Consider the following 20,115-nt stretch of genomic DNA (forward strand, 5'->3'; position numbering starts at 1 on the left):
GCTGCTATGTCAGTTGTGTATGTTAATCTTTCAAAATAAAACACTGCTCAGTGGACACGAAAGTCAAGAAATATGCACAGAACCCAGCCCCAGACATAGTACTTGGGGAGAGGCATTTGGAAACCTGAAGAGACAAATCATCACCACTTCCAGACCTCTGTTGAAGAAATGAACCTATTAATATTTTATGCAAAAATTATGCATTATCTCTTCTCCCCCTCAGTTTTGCCCACTTTAAAAAACCAGTTGCATTTCTTTTCATGTTTAAAGGCTCTCTTCTTGCCTTTATTTGGTGTAATAAACCTGCATGTCTAACTGATATAACTGAACAATGGTAGAATGGGGGATTTTTTTTCATCTTTTTTTTCTTTTTTTTTAAGATAGATCTCGTTCTGTTGCCCAGGCTGGAACATAGTGGCATGATCACAGCTCATTGCAGCCTTAACCTCCTGGGCTCAAGCGATCCTGCCATGTCGGCCTCCCAAGAAGCTGGGACTATAGGCATGCGCCACCACGCCCAGCTAATTTTTGTATTTTTTGTAGAAATCAGGTCTCCCTATGTTGCCCAGGGTGGTCTTGAACTCCTGGGCTCAAGCCATCCTCCTACCTTGGCCTCTCAAAGTGCTGAGATTACAGACATGAGCCACCATGCCTGGCCTTGTCATTTGTTTACAATAATCTATCCAGGTTACAAAAACTCTCATTGGAAAACCTAAGGAAGTACTGTTTTTCAACACAAACGAAACAAAACTTTATTGTAAAGTACTAAAATGAAGACTCCCATTAGGATCTTGGTGACAGGTCAGTAAAGAGAAGCTCAGTTGCAGATCCACATGTAAAGAAGGACTTATGTACTTAAAATGATCTGTCTCATAAGCTCTATAAGCAAAATCATATTTCCCAGAGCCTTTCATTTTTATTTATTTGTTTGCATTCTTTTGGTGTAAAAACTGGTGTCCATAAGAGAAAGGGCATTAAAACAGGAGAATTCATACACTGGAGGTAGCAGGTGTCTAAGATGACAATGTCATCAACTTCTTGGCCCATTCTGCTTTTCTGAAATTAGCTCCTAGGAACTGAATGAACTAAAAGTTCACAAGTCTCAGGGTACATTGTCCTGGGTCTCCTCCCAGCCCCATAAGACAACAGCAGGAAGAAGTGTTGTGGGCAGAAGGACTACAACTCTCTTCATGCTCTAATAGACAGGAGTGAACGTTGGTTCCAGAGAGAGCCATTGATGGAAAGCTAGCCCTTCTCCTTTGCTCTCAGGCTGAGGTAGGTGGACTCCTGGAGCTGAATCCAGCCCAGCCAGTGGAAGGCATCATGAGGATGGCTAATGATTGGAAGTCAGAGAAGTCAGAGTGCTTGGTTGCAAGTGCCCTGGCTGCCATGTCAGGAGACCAGCATTCTAAACCTGTCACTGCTGCCAGCTGGTTTCATAACCTCTTAGCCACAGCTTTCTAGTCCGTAAAACAAGAAGATTGGGATGTTTCTTAAGTATTAGTGTACATGTGAATCACCTGGGGGACATGTTAACATGCAGATTCTGATTCAGTGGATCTGGGGTGGTGCCCAGGACTCTATCTGGCTTCTAGGCGATGCTCATGCTGCTGGTCAAGTAGTGCTTGACAGCACTTCAAGTAGCAGGAGATGAGCATACAGTGTGGTCCCTTTTAATTCTAACAGTGGATCTTCCCCACTTGCTATGCCAAAGGCATCATTCAATTACAGTCTGGGGATATAAGCAGAGGGTCTGGGTAGCAGGCTAACATTCCCCCTCTTCAACACAGGAAACCTGTTTTTCCTGGTCACATGAGGCATCTTTTGAGAGTGAGAAAGGAGCCTCCATCGTGGCTTCATCTTTGCTTCTAGGTGTACCTACTCCTAGCTTAATATATAATCTTAACTGTTCTGTAGGGTGTGTTAGTTTTATTATGATGACCCAGAGTATCAATAATCAGCATTCTCTGAGCTATTTAGATGCTTCAAGTAAAAGATAAAACAATACAGGCTGTTTGCCTGAATCATTTTTAATAAAGGCATAGACACTCAGAGCTGGAAGGGAACCTCAGAGATCTTTGAATCAGACACCATTCTCTGCGCACCACAGAGAATCATGAGATTAAAGGAACCTCCAAGGTTCTGCCACCAGTGCCTGGAAGACCTGGGATGATGCCCAGATGCTTCCACTCCCAGAAAGCACATGTATTCTGTTCGGATGTGCAGTGCCTGCATCTGTGTTTTAAGACTGAATAGCAAACTGTGTTAAACAGTTATAACAAATGTTGGCCATCTTCACACTGTCTTTATTTAGTTGATCTCTGAATAAATTTATTCCATCCTTTCATGGTCATTATTTTTCTCAGTGTCAACCTGTGTCTGCTGCTGATTGGTCCAAGGATATTCGAACTTGCAAAATTTTAAATGCACAGTCTTTGAATACCTGGTTGATTTTATGCAGTGACAGAACTGAATATGTTGCTGAGAGCTTTCTGAACTGCTTGAGAAGAGTTGCAGGTTCCATGGGATTTAATGTGGACTACCCCAAAATGTGAGAATACATTGAATTTTGTTCATATATTAATTTGGTTTGGTTAGAAGGTAGGGAATAATGGCAGATGTATCAACAAAAGCTGCTTTATCCCAGTATGGTTTCCTAATGTAAAGTGCCAAGAAAATAGTCATAAGTGGATAGATTTTGTAATGACTAAACTTTTATAAAGTTAAAATATATTTTATGTTGGTCTTTGTAAAACTTGTACACAGTTCTTAAGCAGTAGTGTCATTACCTGAAAATCTTTCCAGTATCAGTTGGGATATAAATCTTTAATAAGTCCATATATTGTCTTCTCAACTGTTTTTCCTTCTTTCAGCTCAGTTTTTCATATCGGTTATTTACTTAATAGCAAATGAATATTAAAAAATAGAAGTTGCATGTCCTGACTTTTACTTGATAGATTTTATGCTTTAAAATTTAATGTGAAAATAGATCTCAAATAAGCTTTTCTGATTCTGTTACTGTAGCATACTATTAGTCATTCAGAGAGTTTCCTGATAAGACTAGGGGTCAACCATTTATTCTTAGAACGTTTATTGAGTACTAATATGTGTAGATACTATGCCAGTTGCTGAGGATGAGAAAGATAAATAAACTGTTTTTCATTGAGTAAGAGATACATATACAATCACACTGAAAATACTGTTTTGCTTTAGAAAAGCCATAAAGTTGGTCATGCCTCACTTTACTGAACCTGATATGCTTAGAAAAGAGGAACAGATACTTATTTTTCTTTGTTATAGTGGAGTTATTCTTTAAACACATAGTTACTAATTAATTACATCAGCAGCACAAGTATTAATCCCAAAGTCTCATTTAACACCATTGTTTAGAACTCCCCTCTTATTAAATCTGTTAATAAATAGCCTGGATAAATAAACACCCGCTCTACTTTCTCTAAACCCATGAGCTAATAAAGCAGGAAATGATTATGAAAGAAACCACAGTCTGCAGACCCTGGGGTGATGTCACAGGCTCTTTCTCACATGAATTCTGGAACAAGCCCATTGCTATGTTCTGTCCTTGGCCTGTTTTATTTGAAAGCTCATATTTTATTTCCAGCTTCTTTTTTCCATAAAGTATCCATTTACCTGTTAGATTTATATGCATAGCTCTGTCTTCTAAAACATTCACCTGATGATTTTAGAAGGAATGGACTATAAGTGCAGCAGAGTCAGAGTGCAAGAGTTTGAACTGGACGAGTCAGGACCATCTAGTTGCCTAGACGGTTCTGCCAGCCAGTCACATAGGTCTGTTAAAATCTGCATTCATGGGGTTGATGGTCCTGCCACCTGCTGGACGAGTTTTAAAAGGCCACTGGGCATTGGGACAGTTCACTTATATACACATAAAAGAGGCTGATTCTACATAAAGAAACTAGTTTTACAAATTCCTATGTGTGTGAGCATTACTTCTGGAGCTGCTGGTCCCTAACATAATGTAAGCCCAGAACAGATAATTGTTAAGTAGCTGTGCACTGATTAATTGATTAAGGCTAGACATTCCAGGCTCCAGATAAGCAACCACTAAGGAAAATAAATATATTTTTGTCTGAATCATGCAAATTAGCTGAATATCTTGGTATCATTAATCTGATGTTTTCTGAAACATTCGTTTTTAGATTGCTATAGTGATTCACTCTTACAGAAATCTTAATCCTGGTTGAGCTTGAACAGTGTTTCAGATATTTGATACTATGAGACTTGGGATTTCAAAAGTTCACTTTCAACCCCATTTTGAACTACAGAATTATTGATTGTAGGGATTCTGGACAATTGAGAAGATCTTATTTTCTACCAAACCATTTTTTACACTGTAAAAATTATTGCTAAATGTTTTTGTCATATTTTGTAGTGAAAGAAACAATTTTAGACTCAAAAGGTTTTTATTTTCCTCTAATAATTTTTTCCTAAAACTACTAGTCTGTTATGAAAATTTATTTGTATTATTTCTAATGCCATATGATTATGTGCTACTAAGAAGGAAATTACATAGCTTCAAAATTAATCTTTTTATGTAGCATAAAAGTACAAGAAAATCCAGCTGCATTTGTTAGAGCTGTACAGCAATATGTTGATCCTGATGTTCAGTTGGTAAGTATAGGATACTTTCTGAACTCCTTTAATCTATAATTTTAGTTCTGCTTTATATCTACAGTCGGAACATACCCTCCCATGATATATTTGCACACTGCCATGCATTTCCCCAAAGCACCCAAGAAAGTATTAATCTTAGTACTTTAATCAATATTTTATTTCATTTCCACATTTCTAATATTAATTTTAAAATACAGTACTTCTTGTTACCCCTATAACAGCCACTTGGATGTCTGCATATTTTGCAACTCATTGGGGTCATCTTTTCCTTAAGATTTCAGATAAACTGACTCCCACCTCATCCCATAAATGTTGGTATCCAGTGTTCCCAATATTTCAGGGGATTCTTAGAGGGTTAGGTCTTTCCAAGTGACCTATGGCCCCAAATTCCTCCTTCCTCTGAATTCTTGCCACCTTCTGTGCGTTTCAGTGAGGACCACTTCCTCCTGTGCTGCATCACCTGGTGGGATATCCACAGTTGCCTCATTTCCCAAAGGGCATGTGTGTGTAGCTGACTTTGCAAGGCTTGATTACATCACATCCCAACATTCCAGACAAATTAGAATTGACATCCCTGTTCTTAAACATCTTTCAACGATTCCTATTTCCCAGGAATGTTTACTCTTCTACCAGACCTCAGCACCCCTGGGCTATTGCAGGGCTTTCTTGTCCATTCCATCTACCCTTCTTACCTTGCTCACTCAGCCCAACTTCCAACATTGTTGTTCTTATGTTGTGCAAATTAACTGAACTAACTAGCTAAGTGCTATCTCTTTGCTTTTCTTTTAGTGAGTTTCTCTTTTACTCTAAAGGATCTTATATGAAACAGAGAATTATCACCCTAAGAACATTTTTTTTTTTAATTTTTATTTTTTTTGAGACGGAGTCTCACTCTGTCGCCCAGGCTGGAGTGCAGTGGCCGGATCTCAGCTCACTGCAAGCTCCGCCTCCCAGGTTTACGCCATTCTCCTGCCTCAGCCTCCCGAGTAGCTGGGACTACATGCGCCTGCCACCTCGCCCGGCTAGCTTTTTGTATTTTTTAGCAGAGACGGGGTTTCACCCTGTTAGCCAGGATGGTCTCTCTCTATCTCCTGACCTCGTGATCCGCCCGTCTCAGCCTCCCAAAGTGCTGGGATTACAGGCTTGAGCCACTGCGCCCAGCCTAGGAGCATTTATTTTTTATTTAAATCAAACTTACAGAAAAGTGACAAGAACGGTACAAACAACTCTCATATACCCTTCACCCAGAATCCCAAATTATTGACCTTTTACCATATTTCCTTTATTCTTTTCTGTCTTTTTTGCTGAACCATTTGAGCATAAGTTACAGGCATGATGCCCCAGTGCCCTTGACTATTTCAGTGCATATTTTCTGTAAACAAAGTCTCTGTCTTACAGAAGCATATGACAATCATCAAAATTAAGAAACAGTTTTCTTCATTTGTCTCAATTGTCACCTCTGTAGGAAAAGGCTCTACTGTCCTGCACTTAGTTGTCCAGGCTTTATAGTCTCTCCTTCAATCTAGAACAGCTCTTTAATTTTCCTTGACTCTGATGACCTTCCAATTTTGAAGAGTACAGAGTAGTTATTTTGTATAACGTCCCTCAATTTGGGTTTGTCTGATGTCTCTTCATGATTAAATTCACGTTATGCACTTTTGGCAAGAGTAGCACAGCAATGATCCTACAATCTGAGTACACCCTACCAGGTGGCATTCCACTGATTACGGTGATACTTGCCCGATTTCTCCACTGTAAAGTTAAGTTTTATCAGTCGCATATGTGCATATGTAGATACTTTGAGACTATATAAATAATCTTGTTTCTCATCACACTTTTACCCATTTGTCTTAGCGTCTATTATAATTCTTGCCTGAATCCGTCATTATTATGATGGTTTAAAAAAACTGGAAGTTGAGAGTATGGATATAGGGGGAGGGAAAATAGGGATAGAGAAGTTTCAAGTTCCCTGGCTTTTTTTTTTTTTTTGAAACAGAATCTTACACTGCCGCCCAGGCTGGAGTGCAGTGGTGCGATCTTGGCTTACTGCAACCTCCACTTCCTGGGCTCAAGCAATTCTTGTGCCTCAGAATATGTGGCACATTATTATGATAGTTAACAAATGATGGTCTTCCATTCCATCAGTCCTTCTGCAGTTATTAGGTGGCATAGGAAGAACTATCTCTTCTCCCCATTTATTTGTTTATTTCTTTACATCTGCACAGACTCATAGATTCCTGTTTTGTTATAGTCCATTACTCTTACTATTTATTTTGTTGCTCATAATATTGTACCTGATTTTGCTTGTGGGATTCCCCTTCAAGCTGGCTTCTGTGTGTTTTTCATGTGTCTCCATCTTTCTTGGAACACTTTCTTATTTTCTGGCAAAATAAGATATTCCAGGCTCATCTAACAGTGTTGCTTCCCAGCCCTGGAATCAGATATCTTTCCCGGGAGTCCTGAGTCCTTTTAGCAGATAATAGTATTTAGATACAAAGATTTGGAGCACTTGGTATGCTTAATTGCTACCGGGATGTTGCTATCCCCAGGCTTTCTCAATGGGCATAGCTAGGAAATGTATGTTGCATGGCTCCTGTTATTCCCCACATACCTGCTTACTTGTCTAGCCCTTGGTGTGGAACCAGTCTCACTCGGTTCCCATCTTCTCTCAGCCCATTGGGCCACTGCCTGGTTCTACCACTTTTCTTGCTTGGAGCCAAACTCATGAATTGGAAGGAAGGAAGGCCTCTAAGAGTCTTTTGCTGATAATTTAAAAATATTTTTCTTCACTTTTTATAATTACATGTAAGTAATTTTAGCTTTTGACATTGTGACTTTAAATAATTCTATAGGTGGAAAAATTACTTTGTTTTCTTCTGCTAATCATGCCAGTGTATATCTTTTCTACAATTTGGAGGCTTTTGAAAGTGGAGAATAAAAGATGGGAAGGAGGCGGAGGTAGGCCCTTCAGTGTGGAAAGCATCTGATAAGAAGTAGGAGTAGGCCGGGGGCGGTGGCTCACACCTGTAATCCCAGCACTTTGGGAGGCTGAGGCGAGTAGATCACAAGGTCAGGCATTTGAGACCAGACCGGCCAACATAGTGAAACCCCGTCTCTACTAAAAATACAAAAAATTAGCCAGGCGTGGTGGCAGGCACCTGTAATCCCAGCTACTTGGGAGGCTGAGGCACAAGAATCACTTGAATCCAGTAAGTGGAGGTTGCAGTGAGCCAAGATCGCACCATTGCACTCCAGCCTGGGTGACAGTGTGAGACTCTGTCTCAAAAAGAAAAAGCCAGGGGACTTGAAACTTCTCTATCCTTATTTTCCCTCCCCCTATATCCATACTGTCAACTTCCAGTTTTTTTTTTAAAGTGTATTTTTGGTTGTCTTCTACCTAATGGGAAAAGCACCATAGTTTAAGCTAATTCTCAATTTTGCTTATCTTTTTGGATGGGTTCAGGGAGGGACCAATGGGAATGAGAACTCGAAAACCACAGGAAAGGACCACTGCAAAGGTGGGGGTGAGAGAATGGAGATAGCTGGAGAAGGAGCTCTGTGAGAAGGGAGTTTGAGGGAATTGACAGAATCAAATCAGGAGAGAAACGAGGAGATGGGTAGGAGAGGGATGGGGCTTTGCAGAGTGAATGGCTAATAAGAAGGCATTTCAAATGGCATTAATTCATCAGTGGTTTAATGGCCATTTAAGAGAACTGTAGGCATGTTAGTATTGCTTCTTGGGAACTTAGGGGCAAAAGATGTTTGGAGAATAATTCATGAATTCATTTCTTTAAAAAGCGACTTCTTAGCAGAAGTAAATTAATTTCCAAAATCTTTTGCTGTTTTTGCTTTTAGGTAATGTGCATTCTGCCTTCTAATCAGAAGACCTATTATGATTCCATTAAAAAATATTTGAGCTCAGACTGCCCAGTCCCAAGCCAATGTGTGCTTGCTCGGACTTTGAATAAACAGGGCATGATGATGAGTATTGCCACCAAGATCGCCATGCAGATGACTTGCAAGATCGGAGGTGAACTGTGGGCTGTGGAAATACCTGTAAGGACCCTGTCACATTTTTTCTATTAGTAATTAATAAATTAATTTTAAAGATTAAAGTAGGAGATGTTATCACATGGTCCCAGAATTATTTGGTTTGCTTGTTTCTTGAGCCTCTGCCCTGGGTTCTGGCATTCCACAAGCCATTTTGCATCTCCAAAAGAGGCTCCATGCTTCTCAGGGAGCTTCAGTTAAGCTGCTAACTCAGCATAGGGACCTGAATTGAGTCCTCTTGGCTGCTATTTTAAAATCTGTGTTCCATTGGCTCCACATTTACCTGCTTTCAGCAGGGTGCTAACTCTGAGAATAGCCTTGTACCCTGGATGGGGACTCCCCAGAGCTTGGGGAGCTGGCATAGCCTATGATCCGAACTTCCAAACTGTGGAAGGTACTAAGAAAATCCTCGTCTCTTCCCTGAACCGTAGCCACCACAGGAGTAAGTGAGGAGAATGAGAAGCGGGGGAGTGTTGCCCATTTCCTTACATGTCCATAACCAGGATGAACACAGTTACCCTCAGCCTCCCTCACTCCCACTCCCCACAAAGGTGCATAGCCAAGTGAAGATTCCTTAGAGATCTGAAGAATGAAGAATGGGATTCCTCTTCAGATTCCTCCAGACCAGAGGCAAGCGATACATGCACTGACCATACTCCCAGAATCTCTTTAGCCACTGGTGCCCCTTCCCCACCCCCACAAAGGATGATGGCTATCTTGGACGATAGTGTCTCTCTTAAAATAAGTGTGTACCATATTCTTCCTGCCATCTTTAAGTCTCTCTCATTTCTGGTTTAACAATCTGACTCATGGATCTCAATCTCCCTTACACATAGCTTAACTTTAAGAATTGAGGAACTGGAGTCTGTTTTTAAAAAATTTCCTATTAAACCATTGGTAGGGGAGATGACACCTCATCCTATTAAATCATGACAAATTTAATTTTATAGTTGAAGTCCCTGATGGTGGTCGGTATTGATGTCTGTAAAGATGCACTCAGCAAGGATGTGATGGTTGTTGGATGTGTGGCCAGTGTTAACCCCGGAATCACCAGGTACTGCTAAAACTACCTGCACACACTCTTCATTTAGTTAGACTATTAATTGTGGTTTCACTAAAGAATGTAACAGCAAGGAATATTTTGTATTATTCACTCATTTTAAATACCAACACTTATGTTCATAAATTACACTTACATATAAAAATGTGATTGATAATATTGGGGTACTAGGTAGCCTCATTAAAAAACATTTTTAATATTCATTAGGGTGAGCTATTGCTCATCTTCCCCAAATGACAGATGCATACAAATTCTTGGGCATTTATTTATTTTCTGAGTGTCTGCACCATACTGGGAACTGTACTAGGTACTTTATATATGTCATGTCGAGCAGTTGAGCTTTGAAATCGGATTGCCTGGATTTGTACCCTGGTCAGTCACTTACTTATTCTGTGACTGAGGTCTAGTTATTTAACTTTGCTGTGCCTCACTATGGTAATCTGTGAAATAGAAATAATAATGATGTCTATTTCAGAAGGCATTTATGGGAATTATTTAAGATAAGGTGCATTGAACATCTCCACCCATGGTGAATACTCAATACATACTTCTTGTTATGATGATTAATATTCACAGACATTTGATGTGGCTGTTGTTCACACAGCTTTTAAAAACAGGCAAAATCAGGGATAATGCCTTAAACATTGGCTAATAGTACTCATTAAATTATGGTTCTTAGAATTGTTTCAACCTTTGTAATTGAACAATGTGTTTTGAGGCTATAGCCCCCCTTGCAAAATGTTTTCTTCCTGGCTTAAGCTATTTTATTTACTCCATTAAATTCGTGGTCAGGTATGTATTTTGGATTGTGGGAAACAGAAAAAGGAACACCATAATACCACCATACTTGCATGCCTACAACCTCATTCTAGGTTGTATGAGATGCTTCTTATATATGCCACATCATTAATCCAGTTGATAAAGGACTTTCATTTTTTTTCTTTGTATATCTAAAATTTATTTTGATATAGGGAGTGAAGTAGGAATCCGCTTAGGTTTTTTCCTCAAATGGTCACAATTTATCAGAAAATTTATAATTTTTATCAGCTTTTTTGATAATTGATGCATAAATTGTATATATTTTGAATGTACAGTGTGATGTTTTGATATATGTATACATTGTGAAATAATTACCACAGTCAAGGTAATTAACATATCCATTACCTCACATAGTTACCATTTGTGTTGTGTGTATGTGGTGAGACTACTTAAGATCTCCTATCTTAGCAAATTTCAACCATACAATAGTACATGATAATTAACTATACTCAACATGCTGTACATTAAGTGTCCAAAACATATTCACCTTATAACTGAAAGTTTGTACCCTTTGAACAACATCAAATATTCCCACCCTCTGCCCCGATAACTATCTTCTACTCTCTATTTCTATGAGTTTGACATTTTTAGATTCCATATATAAGTGATCATACAGTATTTTTCTTTTTGTGTCTGGCTTATTTTACTTAATATAATGTCCTCTAGGTTCATTCATGTTGTTGCAAATGGCAGGATTTTCTTCTTCTTTAAGGCTGAATAATATTCTATTGTGTGTGCATATGCATGTGTGTATGTGTGTGTGTGTATCACAATTTCTTTATCCAATTATCCATCAGTGGTCACAGATTGATTCTGTATCTTGGCTATTGAACATGGAAATGTAGATATCTGACATACTGATTTATTTTCCTTTGGATATATAGCCAGAGTGGGATTTCTACTTGAAATTTTTTGAGGAACTTCTTTACTGGTTTCCATAATGGCTATGCTAATTTACATTCCCACCAACAATGTGTAAAGGTTACCATTTTTCCACATTCTCTCTAATACCTATCTTCTGACTTTTCAGTCATAGCCATCCTAAAGGTGTGAGGTGATATCTCACTGTGGTTTTGATTTGCATTTCCTTGATGATTAGTGATGTTGAGCACCTTTTCATGTATCTGTTGGCCATTTATATGTCATCTTTGGAAAAATGTCTGTTTAATTGGATTATTATTTTTTCTATTGAATTGTATGGGTTCTTCATATATTTTGGATATTATCCCCTTATCAGATATATGATTTGCAAATATTTTCTCCCGTTATGTAAGTTGCTTTTCATTTTGTTAATGTTTCCTTTGCTATGCAGAAACTTTTATTATTTTGTCATATTTTTGGTGTCATATTCAGAAAATCATTGCCAAGATCAATGTCATGGAGCTTTAGGTTTTCTTCTATAAGTTTTGCAGTGTCAGAACTTTTGTTTAAGTATTTAATCCATTTAGAGTTAATATTTATGTATGGTATAAGGGTCCAATTTCATTTTTTTTTTTACATGTGGATATCTAGTTATTTCAACACCATTTATTGAAGAGACTTTCTTTATCCCATTGTGTATTCTTGGTGCTTTTGTCAAAGATTAGTTGACTGCATATGTGTGGATTTATTTCTGGGATTTTTATCCTGTTCCATTTGCCTGTGTGTCTGTTTTTATGGCAGTACCAGGCTGTTTTGATTATTATGACTTTGTAATATAATTTGAAATCAGGAAGTATGATGCATCTAGCTATTGATTTGCATATGTTGAACCATCCATTCTTACATCTCCCAGGTATAAATCCCATTTTCTCATGATTTGTGAACCTTTTAATGTACTGTTGAATTTGGTTTTCAGTATTTTGTTGAGAATTTTTACAATTATGTTCATCAGGGCTTTCCTTTTTCTTCCTGTAGGCATTTATTGCCATAAACTTCCATCTTAAACTACTTTTGTTGCATCCCATAAGTTTTAGTATGTTGTGTTTCTATATTTGGATTTTGCAGTTTTCCTCCTATTATTGATTCTAGTGTCATACTATGATGGTCAGACAATAGTAAGTTTGATTGACATAGTTTGTCCTCTCCAAAATATGTGATCCCCAGTGTTGAAGGTAGGGCCTGGTGAGAGGTGTTTTGGTTGTGGGGGTAGATTGCCCTCCTCATGGTAATGAGTGAGTTCTTGTTCTGTTAGTTCATGCAACAGCTGATGGTTTAAAAGAGCCTGGCACGTCTCTTGATCTCTCTCTTTTGCTCCCTCTTTCACCATGTGACACCCTGGCTCCCCTTTGCCTTTCATGATGATTATAAGCTTCCTGAGGCCCTTGCCAGAAGCAGATGCTGGCACTATGCTTTATGTACAGCTTGTAGGACCATGCACCAAATAAACCTCTTTTTTTATATAAATTGCCCAGTCTCAAGTGTTTCTTTATAGCAATACAAAACTAACAGATTGATACAATTTCTGTTTTCTTAAAGTTAATACTGGCTATGATTTTGTCTTGGAGAATATTCTGTGTGTGCTTGAGCAGAATATGTATTCTGCTGCTGTTGGTTGAAACATTTTATATGTCCGTTTCCATTAGATTCATTTGGTTTAAAGTACAATTCACATCCAATGTTTCCTTATTAATTTTCTGCCAGGATGACCTATCTATTTTTAAAAGTGGAGTATTGAAGCTTCCTACTATTACTGTATTGCTGTTTCTCTCTTCAGATGTTAATATTTGATTTATGTATTTAGATGCTCAACTATTAGGTTCGTACATACTTAAAATTGATGTATTCTCATAATGAATTGATTCCTTTATCATTATCCAATGACTTTGATTGTGAGTTGTTTTTTTTTTGACAAAAGTCTATTTTGCCTAAGTTTAGCTACCCCTGCTTTCTACTGGTTTCCATTTGCATGGAATATTTTTTCCATTCTTTTACTTTCAATCTATGTGTGTCTTTACAGCTGAAGTGAATCTCTTTGTAGGTGGCATTTAGTTAGGTCTTCTTTTTTATCCATTTAGCCACACTGTGTCATTTGATTGGAGAATTTAATCCATTTACATTTAAAACATTGATAAGTAATGACTCACGATCGTGATTTTGTTCATTGTTTTCTGGATTTTTTTGTAGATTATTTGTTTCTTTATTCCTCTCTCACTATCTCCCTTTGTGACTTGATGATTTTCTGCAATAATATGCTTTATTCCTTTCTCTTTTCTTTTTGTTTTGAATATCTGCAGTGGGTTTTTGCTTCATAATTACCATGAGGCTTACATAAAACATCTTACAGTTTTATGCCACCACACATAGCTGTTTTACTGTTGTTGCATATATTTAGAGAGGTATAATAATGCTGGAACATACCTAACATGAAGTCATGAACTTCATTTCCAAGTGCTTTAACTAATGGTGGTAGTAAGAAAACTTGTATCTGAAATCTACACAAGTTAATAATATTAAGATTTCTAATCCAAAAGGATCACCTATAGAAATGAAAGTTTACGCTTCAGAAATCTTTGAATATTTGGCAGTAGAAGCTCTATTGCTAAATTAGTACATTAATTTCTAGTAATAATAGTGGCCTCTATTTATTACTCTTTACTATATGCAAAGTACTGTGCTAAGTATTTTACATATGTTATCTGATTTAATTTTTACCACAACCCTATGAGGTAGTAACTAATGTACTTATCTTGTAAATCTCCTTGGTACGTATGAGAAAACTGAGACTTAGGTTCACATAGCAAAGTTAGACAGCTGGTGAATATATTGACTAGGATTTGAAGCTAGATATGGCTGATGCCAACACTATGCTTTAGCTTATCTTCTCAATAAATTCTTTTTGGGGAAAGGGACTTTTTGATATAATCATGAACACATAACACATGCAAAATTGTGAACAGTGATTTTTACTCATAATGTCTACTTCTTAGTTTAATATTAATGAATTTTTATGGTAGAAAATTTGAAGTTGAAATTTACTTTTTTTTTTTTTTAACTCTAGGTGGTTTTCCCGCTGTATCCTTCAGAGAACAATGACTGATGTTGCAGATTGCTTGAAAGTTTTCATGACTGGTACTAAAAATATAGCAGTGTGGGTGGGCTCCAAGGACTGTTCCTTCAGACCGCAAATCCACATGCTTATAGAAGACCACATAGGTCAAAGCAAACTCTCCACACTTGTCTGTGTCAACTGTCACCCAGTTGAAGATCTCTGAAGCTGCACACTGATTTAGGCCAACAATCAGACTCTGTAGCATTTACATTTACATTTGTCTATGTGTGATAACATGAAGCCAGGAGGAAGGAAAATTTGTGGCTGCTGGTTTCCCTGACAAGCAGTTTGAAGGTCAAAAGAAACCAACCCTGGAGGAACTCGAGTTATGACAGAACAATGTTAAGTCTAGACCTAGAAGGGAAGCCTGTAGGGCTAGGATAGGGGTGCTAACAGATAAAGTGGCTAAGCAGGAGAAGAAGGGAAAGACAGCAGATGAGGAAAGGTGCCCTATCCATAGCAGGATGCAATGCAAAGACAAATCTATGGTTTCTGTTTCTTTACCAGTCCTGGCCTAGGTCTGGCTTTGCTATTTCCTGGCAGTGTGACTTGTGCAAACCCTTCCCTCTCCTGATCTGCATTTTCCCATGTGTAAATTTGGGGGTATTGTAAATATTTTTTCTTAAAAAATGCATTTGCTTATACATGTTGGTAATGGACTTACATATATGGTTACCTTCTAGCAAACTAAAATGAATTTCCTAAACAATAAACTCTTAAAATAACTATGCGATATATACATGAAAATAATTATTGCATTCTACTATATTCCCCTCACATCAAAACCTGGAAATTTTTTTTAGCAGGTAATTTCTTTTAGCAGTTATTAAAGGTTTCTGTTGGGTAGCAATTACTCTGTGGCCTCTGTTCTTTAGGAAATTCATAGTTACAGTGAGCAGAAATGTTTTCAGAGTTCATTTCCTGAGTGAGAATTGGAATCAATTGGGTGAGTCAGTGTGAAGATATGTTTTCAGAGGAACAGCAAAACCATTTCCTTAGATTTTCATATTTATTCTCATTAGGAAAGAAAATGACATAAAATTATCTAGTTTACATCTAATGAGAGGATTTAAAGACTTGAAGACAACTAATGTTATTTTGATTTTAGGCATTTGTTTGTCTATTGCATTAAATAAATTTTAATTTATTGCTTAAATATTAAAATTTTATTGAAGAGATAGGCCAAGTTTAAGAATATATCATGCCATAGAAACCATTATGATTCCTCGAATAGCAGAGACAGAGGAATGCTCCCTAAAGTTATCCATTGTTATATTATTGCAAATATAACCCAAATTATGTATTGCCCTATTTTACAGTGGTCTGAAATAGCAAACCCATTTAAACACTGCAGTATATGGGAATGTTATTTTTTGTTGGCATTAGAAACGTAATTCTTTTCTTACTGACACCAAATTCTGCAGGAGCACTCAACAAATGGTACAAGTACAATCATGATTTGCCAGCACGGATAATTGTGTACCGTGCTGGTGTAGGGGATGGTCAGCTGAAAACACTTGTTGAATACGAAGTCCCTCAGCTGCTGAGCAGTGTGGCAGGATCCAGCTCAAATACCAGGTATCCACTTATTGTTCTTTCCTCCATACTCCCAAGTATAGCATATTCAGCTGTAGCTATTACACACAAGATATTCAAGCATAAGTTTTGTTTTTTACGCAATTAAGTTTTGCTGTGTTTCTGTATTATGCCAGTAGAGCTCTATCATTTCCTTCTGATTGGAGGGTAGTTGGGATGGTCTAACATCAATAGCTTGGGTGATGTAAGCTTTGGGGGCCCTGGGAGGGGGAACCTAGACAAAGAAAGGTATCCTCAGAGCAGCTGACACAGATTCAGCATGAAGCCTGCAGGCCTGCTGGCAGTGAAAATGCTTCATACATATTAATATCACATGGAAGAAAACATGTTAGCTGTGCTTTCAGATTCAAGGCCCTAATACACACAGAACCAAAGCCTCTGAATTGCAGGCACTGATGTGCACTTAAGGTCTGTGGAAGGTTCTCAAAGGAGTTTGAGTGCCATGAAGGCTGAGCTGCAGATGGAAATCAGACCATCCTGAACACCAGGCATCTTGCTCCACTGGTACATTTCTAGATTCTGTGTTTCAGTACAAAATTTTCTGCAGTGATTATGTGAAATGGCAAGTGCAAGAAAATGGAAAATAGGAGAGGACAATAATCTTAAGTCAGCTTCTTAAAGTATGTGAAAAGCATCTTATTCCAAGCAGGACATATAGTTCTGTCTGTAGGGTTACATCGTCATCATCACCATCAACCAAACAGTCACAGCCACAAGTCACAAAGGAACTCAGTCAGTTATTGTTAGAGTGGAGGGGAAGCCTGAAAGCTTCGGGGCAGTATCACCGGTAGCTTTATCCCAACTGTTAGGGTCAAAATACCTCGCTGTCCACTGATCTCAGGGGCATGTGTTTATTAAGAATCACAGGTATGCAAATGAGGGATGCAGGAGTAAATTTAGCAGCTGACAGTGCTAAGGAGTTACTTTTCTTGCACTATAACATCAACTTCTGATAGTTTCAATATTGAAAACATTTGTAATAAATTTTTAAAATAATTATAATGCTTAAAATGAAACTCCATAGTGATCCTTACGTCCCATTGCCTTTTGTAATGGCAAATATTAGGATTTCACCTTGGCTTTACCAAATACATTAACACTTCACCATTCAGCATTTGGCCAGAACGTATATTTGGTCCATCCATCCATCCACCCAGGCATGAGTTTTGTGTAATACAGAAGGGATGACTAGAGGAATAGGAAGAACTTGTGGTTCTTCCTTTGCCACTTGGAAATAAAATTGAGAGGAAGAGTGAAGAGGAAAATAGGTTGAGTCACTAACGACACACACACACATCTTTTCTCCATGGATAATTCTGGAAAATCTTTAGCAAAAGTGCCAGTTGAAGTTCAGCATTCCTTCCTGTCCCCTTTGAGTGGTATAAACTAGGCAAATGACTTGGGATAGCATCCTTTTGCAACAAATATGGACAATCCCTAATTTAAAAAATTGTATGTATCTCTAGGGAAGGAGGGATTGTGGGTAATTTTTATTTTCTTTGTTTTGCAGTGTTTTTCAAATGGAATTTTTATTTATTTCATTTTTTAAATTACACAAAAATAGAAAGCTGTATAGATTGCATTGAGTTCTTTTCATATTTTGCCTCTGTAATTTTTAGCTCAAGACTGTCGGTGATTGTGGTCAGGAGGAAGTGCATGCCACGATTCTTTACTGAAATGAACCGCACTGTACAGAATCCCCCACTTGGCACTGTCGTGGATTCAGAAGCAACACGTAATGAATGGCAAGTGCCACTGGAAAATCAGTTTTTAACAAAACATTCATTATGTCCAGTTTATGTTTGACCTTATTCTGTTTGCCTTCTTTCTCACATTCACTTCATTTTCCCCCTCAGGTATGACTTTTACCTGATCAGCCAGGTGGCCTGTCGGGGAACTGTTAGTCCTACCTACTATAATGTCATCTATGATGATAATGGCTTGAAGCCCGACCATATGCAGAGACTTACATTCAAATTGTGCCACCTGTACTACAACTGGCCGGTGAGTGAAAGCTGTTTACTTAATGTAAATATGATACTCAATAGTCCCACCTGGGAATTGTCATACACTTCATCTTTGTATCCCTAGATATAGCACAATACCTGATATTTCCCAAAGAAGGAATGAATGAATGAATGAATCACTTCCTGAGTTCACAGTGGGAGGAAACCAGTCTATCATAAAAACAAAACAGTAGCTATTATAATACATTAATAGTTATAGTTTCTAGAGCACTTTGTTATATACATTATCTTATGCAAACCCGGGAGGAAATCAGGGTATTGTTATTCACATGTTACAGATGAAGAAGTTGAAGCCAACTCAGATGTGCCTGGTGAAGAAATGTTAACAGGCATGAGTCTGCCCTTTGTTCCTGTGCATTAGGCCAAGAGCTATTCCCAAAGGCCAAGCCCAGGGTTTGCACGGAGCTCCTCCAAGGAGTTCCAAACATGAGATCATAGGACAAAGACCAGTCTGAAGTGTGATGGCTCCCTACTCCCAGCACCGTGAAGCCAGGGTGACTTTTCACTCCATCCTTCCCAGTGAGCTTAAGTTCCCAGTAAGTTAGGTTACCTTTTGTTGGTTGAGGTTAGCTATTGTTTACCCAGAAACCCATTCTATTATTTGTGTAACCAGTAGACAAAATCAGAAAAAAATCACCTTCTTAATTATTATCAATACTTTTTTCTCCTCAGGGCATAGTCAGTGTCCCAGCACCATGTCAGTACGCTCACAAGCTGACCTTTCTGGTGGCACAAAGCATTCATAAAGAACCCAGTCTGGAATTAGCCAACCATCTCTTCTACCTGTGATGGCATGAACCACTGGCATCGGTAGATGAAGAATCCAAGGAGAAATTGGTATACTTTGTGTAAATCTGCCATAAGCTCAAGGCTGTGACTGGGGAAAAAGATTGAGCTTAGTTTTCATGTCTGGGAAAAGAAGCAAAACAACTTAATCTGAAACAGTTTTTTAAAATGTGTGTTATTTTGTTTTAAAGAGTTATATGCTTGGGGTAAATTTTCATTGTCATATATGGAATTTAAATATACCATCATCTATAAAGAATTCCACAGAGTTAAATATCTTAAACACTTAAATAAGTGTTTGCATGATATTTTAATGATAGATAAACAGAGTCTAATTCCCACCCCAGATTTTCCTGAGGTTTTGTTAATGTTGTAGAGCATTTTGTAGAGTGGTTTAAATAGTTAGTAGAAAATAAAGTTCAGAACATCATGTGTTTATTGTTATTTGAATTTTACATTGATATTACAAGTGAACCTCAAATTTAAGTATTTTCAGCAAAACCTCTTACCCACTAGAGCACATCACCATTAATCTTTGGGTTCTATTTCAGAAACTGAGCTGATCACTTGCTCTCTTGATGGGACTTTATTTCACTTAATAGCGGCTTCTCCCAGTGATGACCTTGCTTCTTATTTACTGATAAAACAGAAGCTATCAGAAGAGAACTTTTGCAAGCCTCTCATTATCTCTGCCTTCACCTAACAGCATCTGTACCCATAGACTCTGCCTGCCCTTCCCTTTATTATGAGTGCAGCATGTCTGTGTTCCTATAAGGCTCTCCACCTCTGTACTAAATCTCATTCCCTCTGACGTATGAAGGATGCTACTCTAGCAGTTCTCCCTTCTCCTTTCTGCATCTTCAGTTTTCCCTGTCACTACTGGATCATTCTCATTGGCGTTACAAATATGCTGTTATTTCCTTCATCTTAAAAGGACATTTTCTCTAGCTTCCACCCCATTGCTTTGCACTTCTTTACAGGAAAAACATCGCAAAAGAAGAGTCTGTGCTCGATGTATCCAATTCTGTACTCCAATCAGAATTTCACCACAACCACTACAGCAAAACTGCCTTAGTCAACACCGCCAATAACCT

At 38.0% G+C, this 20,115-nt stretch overlaps 1 protein-coding gene across 1 annotated transcript in view; it reads left to right on the forward strand.

Moving 5' to 3' along the window:
- Positions 1-19,451, forward strand: part of PIWIL4 (piwi-like RNA-mediated gene silencing 4) — a 48,559-nt gene extending 29,108 nt beyond the window's left edge. Inside the window, exons 12-20 of the mRNA XM_011926572.1 lie at positions 2,367-2,551; positions 4,578-4,650; positions 8,509-8,709; positions 9,654-9,757; positions 14,562-14,632; positions 16,037-16,190; positions 17,828-17,953; positions 18,065-18,212; positions 18,908-19,451. Of these exons, the coding sequence (XP_011781962.1) occupies positions 2,367-2,551; positions 4,578-4,650; positions 8,509-8,709; positions 9,654-9,757; positions 14,562-14,632; positions 16,037-16,190; positions 17,828-17,953; positions 18,065-18,212; positions 18,908-19,024 (1,179 nt within the window). The 3' untranslated portion in view covers positions 19,025-19,451. The remainder of the gene's footprint in view (positions 1-2,366; positions 2,552-4,577; positions 4,651-8,508; positions 8,710-9,653; positions 9,758-14,561; positions 14,633-16,036; positions 16,191-17,827; positions 17,954-18,064; positions 18,213-18,907) is intronic.
- The last annotated feature ends 664 nt before the right edge of the window (positions 19,452-20,115 follow it).

The sequence above is a fragment of the Colobus angolensis genome, unplaced genomic scaffold (genome assembly GCF_000951035.1).
Source record: "Colobus angolensis palliatus isolate OR3802 unplaced genomic scaffold, Cang.pa_1.0 Scaffold7, whole genome shotgun sequence".
In the NCBI taxonomy this organism is placed as follows: Eukaryota; Metazoa; Chordata; class Mammalia; order Primates; family Cercopithecidae; genus Colobus; species Colobus angolensis.